Below are 15,072 nucleotides of genomic sequence, written 5' to 3'. Positions count from 1 at the left end.
CAGCGCCGCCGCCGGCCCGAGGAGCCGAAGGGGCCGGAGCGGGCGCGGGGGCTGCGCGAGCAGGAGGCTCCTCGGGGCTCTCGAGCGGCTTCAGCGCCCTGGAGCTTCCGCGTCGTTGAAGGCGCCGGCGGCTGCTCGCCCGGGGCCGCCTCGCGCCCGAGCCGCCCGGCCGCATGCTGCCGGCGCCGCCGAAGACCGGCCGGAGCGATRCTGCGACGACCTGGTGGGGGGGAAAACTCCGTCCGCGCCCCAAACCGGCAACTGGCGTCGCCCTGAGCGAGGCGTGTCCGGAGGGATCCCGGCTGCCGCGGGGTCTGGGTGCAGTCCTCCCGGTGCCCTGCCTTCTGCCGCGCCTCGGGGGTGGCGGCGGGTGTCCAGAGCAGATCCAGCTCTTCTGGACTGGGGCGGAAATCCCTCCTTGCAGGGCTTTGCCTTTGCCCCCCCCGGCAGTGCCTGGCGGCGGTGCTCTGCGTTGTGTCCATGTGCTTGCCTCCTGGGCCACTCCCGGTACTCCAGTGAAATCCCTGTAATTAGGTCACGGGGTGCCCTGGAGCTCAGCGCTGGCCCGGGGCGGCCCCGGCTCTGATGAGCCGTCGTGTGCGCCGCGCTGCGTTGGCGGACTCGAGCGCTGAGGAAAAGCGATCCTGGTCCCGTGCGATGGTTAATGGGTTTGTGCAAAGGACGGTTCTGGTCACAAGCGCTCCACGGAGATTTCCGAGCCTTGACCCGTGTCGAAGGCGCACRTGGCTGTGCAAGACGCTGCCTGCTCCCAGCTTAGCAGGAGCCGTCTTAGGAACCTGCAGCTCTGCTTGGCCGTGCCCAGGGTCTGCTGCCCCCCGGCAGCCTTTTGGGAGGAGCGCCGTGGGCTGGCCAGCCTGCTGCCGGAGCGCAGACTGGGCACCCTGCGTGCCTGGGAGCTGCGCAGGGCAATGTTTCATCCTCGGCCGAAGGACTTGGGCACGCTTGTGTTGCCTCAGGTGCGCTGCTAGGCATCCAGGAGTCCTGGCAGGCTCGCTGCTGCGAGGCCGGAGGCAGGCCGGACCTTGGCGGGGAGCCGAGTGAYGCGGTGTCTTGTCCTGATCCTGCCGCAGGATCCTCTGGGCCTCCCTGCGCCTTGCTCGCCTGGCACGGTGGGGCGATGCCCTCCTTAGTGCCGCTTCTCCTGCGCCTGGGAGCTCTTCCCCGTCCCTGCCGTGCGCGGTGGCTGCCGCAGTGTCACCGTGCTGCCTGCCGGTTGGGAGCCCGCTCGGGGTCCCTTGGCCCAGCCAGGCTGAGGTAGGGCTGCTGCGGCCTGGCAGGCACGGCRGCGTTTGCCAGCCGGGTGCTGCGCTGCCCTGTCCCCGAGGGCTACTGTGTCCCCCCGGGCCTGCTGTTTGGGCCGAGCTCCCTCCCCTCCTCTTAGCCTTGCGTTGCCCCCCGGTTGCAGGGAGGCTGCCTTCCTCCTCGCCTTCCTCCCCCCCCCCCCCCGCCGGACCCCGCCGCTAATCTGGGCTCCTGGAACACAAAGGCCTCGTTATTGCATTTCCTCTGCAGCCAGCRACCTGGCGCGGTGCTGGCAGACTGGCCCTGCCCAGGGCAGGTCTGCGACGCCGCGCTTGCCAAAGGGGCCTTCCTTATCTCGTCGCCTCCTGGTCTAATCACGTTAGCTCCCGCCTGGACTCCGGCACTGGCTTTGCAGGCCCCAGATAAGGGCACAATTGCTACAAGGAAGTAAATCATGTTTTGCCTCCCTGCTCTGCTTGGCTGGCACGTTTTCGAGCCAACCACGTCTGCTCTGCGGTGGGGGTGGGAGCAGAGCAGAGCAAGGCAGGCGGGAGATGGCTGGGAAGGGCAGGGGCTCCCGGGGAGCTGCTCCGGCTCCTCTTGCCTGGCTTTCCCTGAGCTTCTTGCCTCTCCTTGCTCTGCACACATCTCCCCTTTCGTAGCCTCTTCCCACCGCTCCTTCCTAGCGCCAGGCTCCGTTTTGCGCGCTCCTGCGGCGCCTGGGGCAACGGCTGCATCCCTGCTCCTTTTGTACCGCCTCCCTGAGGAGGAGGTGGCTCTACCGTGGGGGCTTGGGGCATCCTTTCGAAGTGGGGGTGCCAGCTCGGCACAGGGGAAGGAGCGGGGAGCTCCGCCGCTCCRGAGCGCCTCCGCTCTCTCCCTTTGCCCCCGCTGCCAGGGCGTGTCGGCCTCCGGGCGCTGTTTACTGGGGCCYGGCGGCTGCCTGGGGCAGGGTTTGGCTCCGGTGCTCGTCTCCGGTCGTAACTACTCCAAAGACGAGGTGCTCTCGGCCTCTGTTGCTTGTGCTGTTGCCCTGCTCGGCTGGCAGAGGGCCCCCGACACCGTTTGCCCGGCTCTGAGCAGGGCCAGGTCTGTCCTTGGCCTGCTCTGGGTCGGCCTCATGCTCCTGCCCTAGGCGGGAGGTGCCCCAGAGCATCCCAGGTGTCGTGTGTCGCCCCATCCGGCGCCGGGTGCCTGGCTGCTGCGGGGCCATCTCCTCCGTCCCTCGGCTGTCGCGGCCCCTTCTCACGTGCGGTCAGCCAGAAGCTGCAGGTCTCCCTGCCGGTGTGAGGGCCGCTTCCCCGGCAGCCTGGGGCCGGGCCGGCTAACTCCCTGTTTGTCCCCGAACCGCAGGTTGGACTGGCAGACGAGAGGGGCTGTGTGTTTCTGTTCCCTGCCCGGGGCCTGCCCTGCCCTGCCCTCCCGCGGCGATGGAGTAYGTGGTAAGGCCGGCCAGCTCTCGGGACTGCGGTGGAGGGCTAGGTGGCTTTGGTGACGGATCGTGCCTCCTCTCTCCCTTCGCTGGCAGGGCCCCAGCCTCCTCTCCGGGTCTCCGCTGGCTTCTCCCTGCCTCTCTCCTGAGGAGTCTGCGGCGCCTCCTCTCCGGAGCGCTGTTCCTGACTGCCGAGCCGCGGCTTTGCAGGCCGGCAGCCTTCCCTGCCCCTCCGGGAGGGGATGTTCAGGGCCGCAGAGGAGGCGGCCGCACGCAGCGACGTGTAGATGCCGAGTGATAGTGTAGCGATGACTGCTCTTCCTGCGCCGTGCGGGGAAAAACCCAGCTGCTGGGTGACCGCCAGCRTTTCTCTTTGCTTTGCGCCCCTGTGCCGCGTGCGGCCTTGGGACGGGAAGGGGCGTCCGCCTCCACCGCTCACGCAGCCCACAGCGCTGCGTGTCCCGGGGGCGCCTGGCGCAGCTCCAGAGGAAGAGCTGCCGGCGCAAAGCTGGGTCTAGCGTTCTCCGCTCGGTGTTGGCCCCAAAGCCCCATCCGCGCGGCTGCAGCCAGCCCTGCGTGGGGGAACGGGCAGGCAGCGCAGACCGAGTGGGAGTTCCCTCAGCCTCCCGCCGGCCCTCGCACGCAGGAGGCTGCGCGCGCGCCGCGGACGCCCGGCGAGGTGCGGACGTGCGGCGGCTGCCTGCCCGCGCGTGTTTCTGTGTGCACGCAGCTGCCTGCGCCGTTCTGCTCTGCGCGAGTTCTTGCCAAACCACTCGCGTGTTCCAAATCTCTGACTCAGCTCCTGAGTTTGTGTTTCCTGGGAGGATGTCGGGCGCTGGCCCAGCAGCAGGGGCCCGGAGCGGAGCCGCTCTGCTCGGCGCCTGCGRAAAGAGCAGGCTCCGCCGTGCCATCCTGGGCTAGACGGGAGATGTGCTCCCTCGTGCAGGCCTCCGGATCGCCCCGTGCTTCCCGGGAGCTGGCTGAGCCTCCGGCTGCGGCGGGGCAGGAGGGAGGTTTGTTTCCTGCCGACGTGCTGGGGCTGTGGTCTGCGCTCCCTTGCGAGGGCGGCTGAGCTGCGAGTTTCGTACAGAACAGCAGGGCCGTGGTGCTGAGCCAGCAGCGCTGGGAACAGGGATGTGGCTGGGCCCGGGTTTGCCTCAGTCCTTGCCGCAGGCTCCCTGCAGGCTTGTGCTGGAGGCTGCGTCCCCTCTCCGCTCCTCTTCCTCCCCCGGGGTGTGCGCAAAGTCCCAGCCCCAGGCACCTGAAAATACTCTGCGTCCCTCCATCTCCCCCGAGCGCCGGGAGGATCCGGCTGATCCAGCACGTCTCCTTGCTTCCAGGGCACAAGGAGCGGCTCAGCTGGGACGCATCCTTGGAGCTCCTGCGGGGCGGCTGTTCTGGCTGCTCCGCTACGCTCTGCTGCGGGGCCGGGAGCTCGCTGCYGGCCTGGAAGGCAGAGGGGAGCCGAGGGCTGGATGGGGCTCAGGGGCTGCTTGTTCGGACATGGCTGTGGTTCCGTGGCTCTGAACACCTCCACTTTCCTTCTGCGGTCCGAGGCCGTGGGTGACAGGGAAGAGGGGTCTGTAACTCCCCGGGGTGGGCTCTTGGGCTGGGGGGGCCATGATAGCCGAGCTGTTCAGAGGGGCTCCCAGGAGCCTCTCTGCTCCTGCTGGGAGCTTTTTGTCTTTGAAAAGTGGAAGCAGCGATACGTCTCGTCCCTGGCCGGTGCCCGCGTTGACCCGCAGGACGGGCGCTGCCGGCTGGCAGGGGTCACGTGGGCTGTGCAGAGCGGGTTATCTGGCCTCAGCCGTGGTGCAGGAGCTTCTGATAAAATCAGAAATTATTATAGCTTATAAAAGCAGGGGCCTGTCTGAACAGGGGGCCGCAGCCGTAGCGTGCTCCTGGGGTGCGCCAGCGTGGCGGTTGTGTCTGGGAACGGCCGCTCCGAGCCCTGTCGCCTGTCTGGGCCCTGGGAGCCTGGGCTGGATCCTCCTGCCCTCGCCGGGTCCCGCGCGCGGTGGTGGGGAAGGGGTTAAGCCGAGCCTTCCCCTGTGCCGTTCCCACCAGCCTTTATCCTGGCAGAGAGCAGCCGTCGTCGGCCAGCCCGGCAGCGCAGCGGAGGAAGCTGCAGGGCCCTGGGGAGGTGGTGGCGGGCAGTAAACAGCCCTCGCGCGCGGAGGAGGAGCCCTCGCCCCCGTCCCCGTCCTGCCAGGCCGTGCCGCCCCGCGCCCCTTCCCCTGCCCCGCGGCAGGCCGCAGCCGGCCCCTCGGGGCGCCGCGGTGCCCTGCCTCGCTTGGGAAAGGGCTGAGGTTTCCTGTCGAGGGCGGGTAGAGGCGACGTGAAAAATCCTGAGGCAGCAGGCCCTTCCCGGGGGGTTCAGCGCCGCGACCCGGCCTGGGGGAGGGCTTCCGCCCCCTTCCCTGCCGGAATCGCACGGCTGCGCTGGGGAGCCAGGCTCCTTCCTCAGGGAACGGCGAGGCTGCTGGGTCCCTGCTTCCTGGCTCCCTGGCCCCGGCTTCCTGCGTTTCTTTAGAGCAGTTGCGCCGCGGGCCATGGGAAGGTCACAGCGCTGAGCGGCCGGCGGGGCCCCAGGCAGGGACGAGCGCTGCGCGGGACGGCTGCCGGGGTCTCCGGGCGCCTGCGGGACGCTCCGCGGCCAAGGTGGGGGCTGGCGCTCGCGGAGCCGGGGGCGCGGGGGTGCCGGGAGGCGGAGGAGCGGTGCACGCAGTGGCGGCGGCCTCGGCCCTGCCGTTGCTGGGCTGCGGGAGGAGGCAGGTTAAACCGACCTGCTATAGTTAGCAGCAGCCCCTCGCAACACCGCGCTCCGCGCAGGAGACTATTTCCAGCTCTGGCCTGGCTTCCATTTCCCCGTGGCGGCGTGCCAGCATTTGCAGCGCGGCTGGGAAGCTGGGCAGGAGGCAGCCGGTGCCATGCTGGGTTCTCCTCCAGTATCGCCCTGCGGTGGCTCCGAGCAGGGAGCGCCTCTCCCTGGGGCTGGACTCCTGGTTTTGGGTGGCGGATCCCGCGGTGCCCTGTTTTCGCAGCCCGGCAGGGCGCGTGGCACCTGGGAGAGCCCCGTCCCGCGTAGCAGCAGCGAGCGGGCGCCCAGCGGTGGGTCGGAGGGACGGGGAGCCATGGGGCAGGCCGAGATCGCCGCTTCGGCCACGGCAGGTCGGAGGGAACGGCTCCTGCCCTGCAGCGGGGCAGGCGTGGGGAGCCGGCTACGTAGGACGAGGCCGCGGAGAGCAGCGCACGCTCAGCGCAGCGGCGCGGGTGCGTGCAGGGACCGGGGTGCACGCGGCGCAGCTGTGCCGGGCTGAGGTCCCGTCGGCCCGATCCTGCTCGAGTGCTCGTGCATCAAAGGGTCTAGCATGGAAGGTGCGAGCACGGCGAGGCCTTGCCCCCAGCGCTCCCCCATCCCCGCCAGCACGCGGGGCTTCGCCTGGCCTCCCCGGCGGGAACGTTACGCCGATGGTGTCGCTTGCTCTCGCCTTTCCCCAGCGGGCACCGCCGGCGGAGCCCCCGCGCTCCGCAGGCCGCCGCGTCCGCTCCCTGGGCTCCCGCTAGCTCCGCCCGTGACCTTGATTTTTCTGCTCCAGATAGGCGCTGGGTCCCCACCCCTCGGCGGGAGCCCCTCCTGCGCTGCCTCGCCAGCCCCGCGCAGCCCCGCGCTGCGGGCAGATGCTGCTCCGGTGCCTGTGAGTCAGCACGGCCCTTCCGATTAGCGGCAGCCCCTTCTCCTCTCCCGGGAGGCGCAGTCACTTAGCGCCGGCCGGGATGCGGGAAGCAGCAGCAATTAGCAGCAGCAGCAGCCGCCGCTTCTCCTCCCAGCTCCCAGCCGCAGCAGCAGGGAGCCGGCGCTGAGCCCTCGCTGTGCCCAAAGGCTCCGCAGCTGCCCCGGACAGCCCACCTGTATCCTGCTCCCGGGGATCCTCCTCTTCCTCCCAGCCGGTCCTCCGGGCTAGATCTGTGCCTGTGCCGCGCTCCTGAAGGACTGGATGTCGCGACATCCCGACCGGCTGCGTGCGCCGGAGCCGAGCTGCATCGCTGCCCCCGTCCTCGGGCGTCTCTGCCCCCCGYGAAGCCTGGGGAGCCGACGGCAAGCGCCCGCAGCTGGCACGTGGGTTGCATAGCGCCGGCCACCACAGAAGGACCTTGTTCGCTCCTGGACGGTGCTTGGAGCAGGGCTGGGCTGGGCTTGGATGTGCTCTGTGGCTGCCTTGTCTCAGGGCTTTAAATATTCATGCTTCTGATTTCCTCTTAGCTGGTGGCGACTGCTTGGGAGCGCAGGGGCTGGAGTGAGCCGGCTGGGGCGGAGGGGCAGCAGCTCGCGACCCGTTTGTGGGGCAGAGGGGGCCGGATGGGGCCCTCACTGGAGACAACGGGATTTATTGCCAGCCGAGTTCGGGAGCAGTTTGGGGCAGCAGGGCTCGAGGATCTCCAAGCTGGGAGACGAGTGCACTGAGCGCCTGAGCGCAGCTGCTCCGCGCGGCGACCCGGCACCGGGGCGTAGCCGCGGCCCCGTTTCCTCTCCGCYGAGCGCCGGGGCTGTGGAGGGAGCAGGGGTCGCGCTCCATCTGGCTGGATCCGTGCGTCCCCGCTGACGCCGATTGCTATCGATTGGCTGCGACGGCGGGGAGCTGGGCAGCCCTCGGACCCGCCTGCACGGCCGCGCCGGGAGGGGTGGCAGAGCCCTGCGCGGYGCCGGGAGACGAGCTCCGGCTGCCTGCGCACCAGCCGCTCCTGCGACGCCCTCCTGGCTCCCGACTGCGTGGCGTCCCGTCTGCTCCCAAGCTCCGCGGATCGCCGGGGCCGGCTCTCCTGCCCGCGAGCCATGCTGGGCGGGCCAGGGCCCGGCACGGAGTTTGCCCRAGGCTCGTGCTTGCAGGGGCGGTTCTGCTCTCTGGTGTCCTGGCTGCTGTCGGCTCTCGGACTCTCGATGGGGCCTCTGTAAGAACTGGGCAGCTGCCTCCGCCCTGCTCCTGCGCTGGGTTGGCATGTCCCAGCCCTCCTAGCCTCTCCAGCATGGATCTTCTGCAGAAGAGCAAATACAGCCACCTGCGGAACGAGTCCGTCTCCTCCCTGGAGGAGACGGTGGGAGGCATGGGGGCCCCAGCCTCTCCGGTGGAGTCCTTTGCAGGCACGCAGTCTCTGCCTGGCTCCCTGTCGTCCTCCTCCCTCAGCCCCATGCTGCCGCTCGGGGAGCTCTCGTCCGAGTCGGAGGACAGCCCCACCACCCTCTGCTCCTTCTTCCCCAAAATGGCCAACCTGAAGCTCTCTAACCCCGCCAACCTGCTCAGCCTGCGGGGCTTCTCGGCTGGCAGCCTCAAGGAGGCCGGGAGCCCGGGGGAGCCCGTCCCGGGCGGGCCGCTTGCACCGGCGTCGGGGGGGGCTGCCAGCCCCGACTCAGCGGGGCCTGTCGCTGTCTGTTCCCAGGATATGAACAAGCTGAGCTGCGGGAAGAAGACGCGGGTGGAAGGCGGCCAGCTTGGCGGTGATGAATGGACCCGCCACGGCAGCTTTGTCAATAAGCCCACCCGCGGCTGGCTGCACCCCGATGACAAGGTCATGGGCCCCGGAGTCTCTTACCATGTCAGGGTGAGTGTGCTGGGGTGGCGCAGCACGTCCCGGGAAGGGGTGCGGAGGGGTCCTGGGAGCGCCGGGTGGCTCTGGGGATGTTCCTCGCGAGGCAGCTTGCCCTTCTCCAGACCTGTGCAAAACCGGTGCCGAGAAGGGAGCCGCAGCCCATGGGGCATCGCCCTCCTGAGCACGCTCGTTCTGGGAACTGTGCTCCTGTAGTGCTCCTTGGATGCTGGAGGTGGGTGGTGGGATTCCCAGGGAGGTCACCTCCGCGGAGCTGATGCACTTGGGGCCCTGTCCCCTCCCCGCTCACGCTTGCCGGGTGTGCAGGGTGGGAGGCACCTCCGCGGTGCCTGGTCTGCCTGGCTCTGCAGCCAGGCTCACTCCTGCCTGGGAAGAAAGGAGCCCATGGGGGTTCAGCCTGATGGCTTATGGGCTCCCCAGGGGAAGGGGAAGCTTCCTGGGACGCTCCATGGGGTCTCCCTGGCTTTGCTTCCATTCCCAGATTTGTCTGTGCTGTAGGGGTTCCTTCCCTGCCAGTGGTGCCTGTCCAGGGCCTCTGGGTTCACTGTTGTGTGCGTGGTTTGAGCGGAGCTGGGGCCTGCAAACCTGTTGGGTGGCTGTGCTGGGCTCAGGCTGCCGTGCTGACCGCAGCCCTGGAGCACATCGCAGCTCTAGAGCAGAGGAGCTCCGAGGAAATACTCGGGGAGCTCCGGGGTGGGACAGGAGGAAGCACCCAGCAGGCGCTAACGCTAGAGCTGGTGCTGGAGGGGCGTGTGGCACGTCCTGGGGCGGCTCTGGCCAAGGCCGAGCTGCCTGGCGTACGTGCGCCTGGACAGGACTGGGCAGCCTCGCGCCGACTGCGGACATCCTGCTCTTGTGTCGCTGCAGGCCTCTGATCRCAGGCACGCGGGGCTGGGGCCGGCTCTGCTCAGAAAAGGCAGCTCTTCTCAGAAACGGCCCTCCGCTCCCTCGCCTGGGGTAGTCGCCGGAGGAAGCTGGGGGGGGAGGTGTGGTGGTTCCTGCGCAGCCGGGGCGGTCGCCGCAGCTGGAAGCTCGCGGGAGCAAACCTCTGCCTGGCAGCTCCCCTCCGCGGAGCGGGGGGAGAGGGGCTCGGGCAGGGCTAGCGCGGTACCCGCGCGCCGGGGCAGCGCTGCGTCCCCGGGGCCGCRAGCGGGGCTGGGCCCGCTGCGGGCACTGACAGTCCCTGCCTGCTCTCTCCCGCAGTACATGGGCTGTGTGGAAGTCCTCCAGTCCATGAGGGCTTTGGATTTCAACACCAGGACTCAGGTCACCAGGTGAGCTCTGTGCGACCCGGGCTGCCGCCTGCAGGTCTGAGCCCCCCCAGGGCRGGGAGCGTGGGGCTGCCGGGGGGCATCGGCAGCCTGGAGCTGCGCAGGCGGGTCTGAGGCCCCTGCAAGCCCCCGGCTGCGTGCGGGGCTTTAAGTGGCGGCCAGGCTGTCTCTAGCCGTGGAGGAAGCTGCCTCGGAGATCGATGCGCCTGTCAATGGGCTCCTTAGCTTGGCCAGGCAGGAAGCACTCCTGGAGCCCCATCAAATATTAACAGAGCTCTGAGCTCTTCCCCTGCCTGAAGAGCATTTTGCCTGCCCTAGCCGGGGTCTGGGAGCCAGTCTGCACTGCCTGAGGGATTCCCTTATTTCCTGATCTTTAACCCCGTCTGTTCTGCACTGGTGCTTGTGCCCTCGGCCCTGAGGTACCCAGCGAGTGTGGCAGTGCTAGCAGAGCCAGCCCGCAGCGGGCAGTCCGGCAGCCTTGTCGGTGTGCCGGGGCAGGGATCACGGGGGGGGGGGGGAATCTGGGAAGCCCCTGGGCCTGAGCTGACATCCCGGCTGTGCTCCCTGCAGGGAGGCGATTGGCCTGGTGTGCGAGGCAGTGCCTGGTGCCAAGGGAGCCGTGCGGAGGAGGAAGGTGAGGCCGGGAGAGGGCAGGCCCGGGAGCTGCCGGCAGCAGCTGCGGGAGCAGGCTTGTTTGTCTGGGCAGTCTGTGGCCAAGGGCCAGAAGCGAGTCCAGCCGGTGCTGGCCCTGACTCACGAGCGCCTGAGCTAGTCACCACCTGGACCGGGAGGGTTTTCCGGGTGCCAGGTCGAAATCTTGCACCAGGAGCTTGGCCAGGCCGAGCTGGGGTCTCTGCCCAGCAGAGCTTGGCAGAGTGGTGAGGGCGAACTGCCCGGGTCTGCCGTAGGGGAGGGCAGGACACCCCTGTCCCCAGGGGCCGTGGGCTGGGTCAGGCACAGGGCCCGGGGGAAGCCTCTTCCCAATGCTGCCGTTCGCCCCCAGCCCTGTGGCCGCTCCCTGAACTCCATCCTGGGCAAGAGCAACCTGAAGTTTGCTGGCATGCCGATCACCTTGACCATTTCCACCAGCAGCCTCAACCTCATGGCTTCCGACTGCAAGCAGGTGAGAGCGGGGAAGGGCCGGGGGCCAGCTGCCTGGCCTGAAACAAGCAGGAATCCTTGTCCTCGGATGTCCGTGGGGCGCCCCCAGCCTCAATAAGGGGTTTGTCTGGGGTGGGCTGCATGTCCTGCTTGAGTGCCCCGGTCCCCCAGGAAGAGACCAGCTCGCCTTCCCCTTCCTGCAGGGCAGAGTGCGCAGCTCTGACAGCAGAACTGTGCGATACCTCACGTGCTTCGCCTGGTTTGTCCTCCAGACACTGAGACCCAAGTGCCCTGGCCTGGGGCCAGGTCTCCTGGTTTTGACCCAGCTCTCTGTGTCCCAGCTCTTCTGCTGGTGCCCCATGGCTCATAACCAGGGCTCCAGAGGCTTGTGAGCCCCACTGTGGGGCCGGCCCCAGGAGGGGTGTGACGGGCGGGAGGTGCCACCTCTGGCTGGGCGCAGAGGAGCTCCTGGTTGCATCTAACAACGCCTCTGCCTTGCAGATCATTGCCAACCATCACATGCAGTCCATCTCCTTTGCTTCTGGGGGAGACCCGGTGAGTACGCAAGGTCCCTGTCCATGCGTTGTCCTGCCCTGTGCTGGGGATTGCCTTTGGGCCTCTTGCTTTGTTCCTCCACATCCTGGCCCTGGTCATGCCTGTTGTGGAGCTCCAGACCTTCCCCCAGCTTCACCCCAGCCTTCTTCCTCCGAGAAAGGGAGTTTGAGACAGGGAGAGGTACCTGTCCTGAGGGGTGTGCATGGCCACCCTGCCCTCTCCCTGCGGTCTTGGGCACTGTACTCCCTGGCAGCCCAGTCTTATCGGCTGTGTCTTGCCCACAGGACACAGCCGAGTACGTCGCCTATGTTGCCAAAGACCCCGTCAACCAGAGAGGTAAGGCCTGCTGTTGCTGAACGTCATAAATGCCAGAGCTATATGCCACATTTCGTGGATGCTTAGGTGGGGAGTGGGTGGCTGCTCTGCTGCCTCGCAGGCTCCCTTTGCAGCTTGGTGGTTGCAGGGAGGGACTGGATCRGGGCCTGGAGACGGGTGTGCGCGGGCAGGCTCGAGGACTTAGTGCTGGTGTTCCTCGCTCCCATCCCTGATCCCTTCACAGCCTGCCATATCCTGGAGTGCCCTGAGGGCTTGGCCCAGGATGTGATCAGCACCATTGGCCAGGCCTTCGAGCTGCGCTTCAAGCAGTACCTGAAGAACCCCCCGAAGCTGGTGACGCCCCACGACAGGTAAGGGCAGGGCTGCGTGGGGAGGAGGAAMTGAGGATGTCTGAGATCTCTTGTTTTTGGAGAGAGGATACACCCAGCTAGGTGCTGGGCAGGATGGTGGTGGGAAGCAGGGTGGCTGGGCTGCAGCCCCGGGGCTGCTCATCTCTGCTGTGCTCCCCCAGGATGGCTGGGTTTGATGGCTCTGCCTGGGATGAGGAAGAGGAGGAACCAGCCCCAGATCACCAGTACTACAACGACTTCCCCGGCAAGGAGCCTCCCATCGGGGGGGTAGTGGACATGCGGCTGCGGGAGGGGGCCGCTCAGACCCCCAATCACTTGGGGGCCACACTGGTAAGGGCCTGGGCACGTTTCTCCGGGGCGCTCCTGGGGAGGGGAGAGACGCGGGGACCCGGGCGGGCTGTCGGGCTTCTCTGCTCGGGCAGGGCCGGCAGGGTTATTCGAGCGCGGAGGTGGGCACAAGAGCCCCAGCGTGTCTCCCCCCGCCGGCCGTTAGCTGGGCGCCTCTGGCAGACGAGCGTGGGAAGCAGGAGGGGATGGGGAGCACAGCAGGCTCCGCTGCACTTACTCACCACACCCCTCTCTCCRCAGCCTGTGGGCCAGATGTCCGGAGGGGAATACGACCCCCGGAAGCAGCTCGGTCCTGCCCAAGGTACTGTAATGGAAGTGACTCTGCCATCTGCGTGCCTCGAGCTGGGGGGCCTCGGGCGCTGCGTGCTCCCGGGCTGTCCTGTTGGCCTGGCGGGAGGTGGGGGGACAGGGCCATCCCAAATTGCTCCGAGCTCGCTCTGCGGAGGGCTCTGAGCCGGGTGTAGCTGCTCCTGGGCTGGGTCTCAGGGGCCAAGTTGTTTGTTGCACAGTCGGTGGCTGCTGCTGCCCCCAAAGGCCCGGCAGATGCGCTGTTCCCTGGGGTTTGTGCTAATCCTGCTGCGCTTCGGGGCGGATCAGCCTACCCTGGAGGCCAGAGGCAGGTTGGAACGTGCGACTCCGGAGGGCAGGCCCTGCTGACCGCAGTGCTCTCTCCAGCAGGGAGAGAGAAATACCCCGCTGCAGCGGGTGCCTCTGGCCGCACAGACCTCTTTGATGACCCGTCTTATGTCAACGTGCAGAACATGGACAAGACACGCCAAGCATCGGCTGCTGCCACCCCAGCAACCGCCAACGGCAGCACCCAGAGAGACCTCTTCGACATGAGTGAGTGGGACGCCGGCCACGCAGCCATGCCCAGTTCATCCTGGGCTGGGGGCTTGTTTGCCTGCCTGCGGGTGCAAAGTCAGTGACAGACCCGCTCCTCTGTCTCCCTAGAGCCTTTTGAAGACGCCCTGCGTGTTCCCCCCTCTGTGCCTGTGGGCCTGCCTCCTGCCCAGGTGGTGGCCTCCATGGAGGAGCAGCTGAGGCGGGAGCCCTGGTACCACGGGAAGATGAACCGCAAGGAGGCCGAGAAGCTGCTGAAGGTGAACGGAGACTTCCTGGTGCGGGAGAGCACCACTACCCCGGGCCAGTACGTGCTGACCGGCCTGCAGGGCGGGCAGCCCAAGCACCTCCTGCTTGTCGATCCCGAAGGAGTGGTGAGTCTGCCTGACCCCCTCGGGAAGGGCCGTGCCAAAGCTGAGGGGTCCTGGGCTGTGCCCTGGTCTTGGGGTTCCTGTGGATGAGGATGGCTTACGGGATCCCTGCCCCACCAGGGCATCCAGCCACTCCTCTGGGGACACCTCTGTGGGCTTGGGGGAAGGAGAGGGCCCAGCGGAGCAGCGGGGTGAGGGCTGCTCCCTGTGGGTTTGTGCCCAGCCAAACCGGAGGTTTGGCCTCTAGTGGATGTCCCTGCTCCGGCGCACGCCAGTGGGCAGGGGGCAGTGGGTGCTCTGCTGCCTCCTGAGTGCCTCCCCCCGGCCCCGCAGGTGCGGACGAAAGACCATCGCTTTGAGAGCGTCAGCCACCTCATCAGCTACCACATGGACAATCACCTGCCCATCATCTCGGCCGGCAGCGAGATGTGCCTGCAGCAGCCGGTGGAGAGGAGACTGTGAGGCGCCTGGGGGCCCGGGTACGCGGCCCCCTGCCCGCTCCCTGCCCCAGGGAGCCCTCGGACTCTCAGCTATTTTCCTGGGACGGGTGGAGACGCCCTGCCCAGGACTGAGYGCGGACTGGCTGGGCACAGGCCTGTCCCCCTCTGCCGCGTGGAGCCGGAGGCAGCAGGTGGGGGGGTGGCAGCGCTGGCACGAGCTGCCTGCAGGGCGAGGGGGCTGCTCCTGCCAAAGCCTCTGCCTCCTCCCAGCTCCGGCCTTTGCACAGCAGCTCAGCTAGTACCAAAACCTGGCCGGTGCCGAGGCCGCAGTGTCACTCCAGCCTGCGGCATCCACACGCGCCTGTGTGGGCACGGAGCCTCTCGGGGCTGGCGGAGCACCAGGCCCCTCCGGGCCTCCCGAGGCGGGGGAGGCAGCACAGCGGGGCCTGCCCCACGCGCGCAGGCAGCCGCACGGGGTTGCGTACGCCCACTCAGCCACAAGAGCCAGCCTGCTCTGCCCGCACACGACTGCTGTGGCACGGGGGCAGCGGGACCCCCACGGGCTCCAGCCGGGGGGCCTCGGCCAGGGCTGGGCCCTGTGCTCTGCCCCCCGAAGCACAAGGCCTGGCCGGCTGCCCTCCAAATGTACCCGATCACTTTACGTGTTAACTCTGTGCCTTGACCCCCGCAGGTCCAACATACTTATGCAATGCAGCCGGGCTGGGGGGCGCGAGCGCGGCCTCTCGCGACAGCCCCCACCATGCCGGTGGCCACCTGGGGTGCTCTGCCCCTGCTCGCTGTGCCCTGCATCCTGGGGGGCAGCTCCCTGGGGGCGTCTGGCTCCAGCGGCCCCGGGCCCTGCCGGTGGCCCCGGCCCGGCAGCCCCCTTGCATGCACGTTGTTATATCCCGAAGCCAAAGCGTAGCCCTGCCCCTTCTCACAGCCCGGGCCCCGGGGCCGCCCGCCCCGGGCCCTGCTATACCAAAGGAACCGGGGTTGGTATTAAAATTGGTATTTCTCTAGGGGCTGCCTCGTGTGCTGGGGCCGGGATCGGGAATGGGGCGGCGGGCGGGCGGGTGAGCAACGGGGACCACCCCCCCGGTCCCGCACATGGTTCGTCCCGGTTCCCCCCTCCCGGGCCAGCCATATGGTTTGTGC

General features: G+C 68.2%; 1 protein-coding gene across 4 annotated transcripts; it reads left to right on the top strand.

Annotated features, from left to right (window-relative positions):
- The first annotated feature begins 2,611 nt into the window (after positions 1 to 2,611).
- Positions 2,612 to 14,936, top strand: SHC1 (SHC adaptor protein 1). 4 transcript variants are annotated; one of them, XM_026080932.1, is made up of 13 exons: positions 2,612 to 2,705; positions 8,132 to 8,293; positions 9,503 to 9,573; positions 10,141 to 10,204; positions 10,574 to 10,693; positions 11,173 to 11,226; positions 11,511 to 11,562; positions 11,786 to 11,912; positions 12,074 to 12,242; positions 12,501 to 12,561; positions 12,939 to 13,103; positions 13,215 to 13,477; positions 13,808 to 14,936. In XM_026080932.1, the coding sequence occupies exons 1-13, from the start codon at positions 2,694 to 2,696 to the stop codon at positions 13,934 to 13,936; spliced, it is 1,449 nt and encodes a 482-aa protein (XP_025936717.1). In that variant the 5' UTR covers positions 2,612 to 2,693; the 3' UTR covers positions 13,937 to 14,936. The 4 variants fall into 4 exon arrangements, with proteins under 4 accessions (XP_025936717.1, XP_025936716.1, XP_025936715.1 ...); XM_026080931.1 differs by having other exon boundaries at positions 12,936 to 13,103; XM_026080930.1 differs by lacking the exon at positions 2,612 to 2,705 and having other exon boundaries at positions 7,424 to 8,293.
- The last annotated feature ends 136 nt before the right edge of the window (positions 14,937 to 15,072 follow it).

Source organism: Apteryx rowi, unplaced genomic scaffold (assembly GCF_003343035.1).
Source record: "Apteryx rowi isolate R43461 unplaced genomic scaffold, aptRow1 scaffold_530, whole genome shotgun sequence".
NCBI classification, from domain to species: domain Eukaryota; kingdom Metazoa; phylum Chordata; class Aves; order Apterygiformes; family Apterygidae; genus Apteryx; species Apteryx rowi.
Note: the sequence above shows the minus strand (reverse complement) of the source record. Positions and strands in the feature narration are given on the sequence as shown.

Bases quoted from the DNA above. Each gene is read 5' to 3' on its own strand.
- SHC1 (XM_026080929.1), top strand. From the start codon at position 7,721: ATGGATCTTCTGCAGAAGAGCAAATACAGCCACCTGCGGAACGAGTCC. The intron at 10,205-10,573 runs GTGAGGCCGGGA...GTTCGCCCCCAG, and splicing joins GAGCCGTGCGGAGGAGGAAG to CCCTGTGGCCGCTCCCTGAA. The intron at 11,563-11,785 runs GTAAGGCCTGCT...ATCCCTTCACAG, and splicing joins AGACCCCGTCAACCAGAGAG to CCTGCCATATCCTGGAGTGC.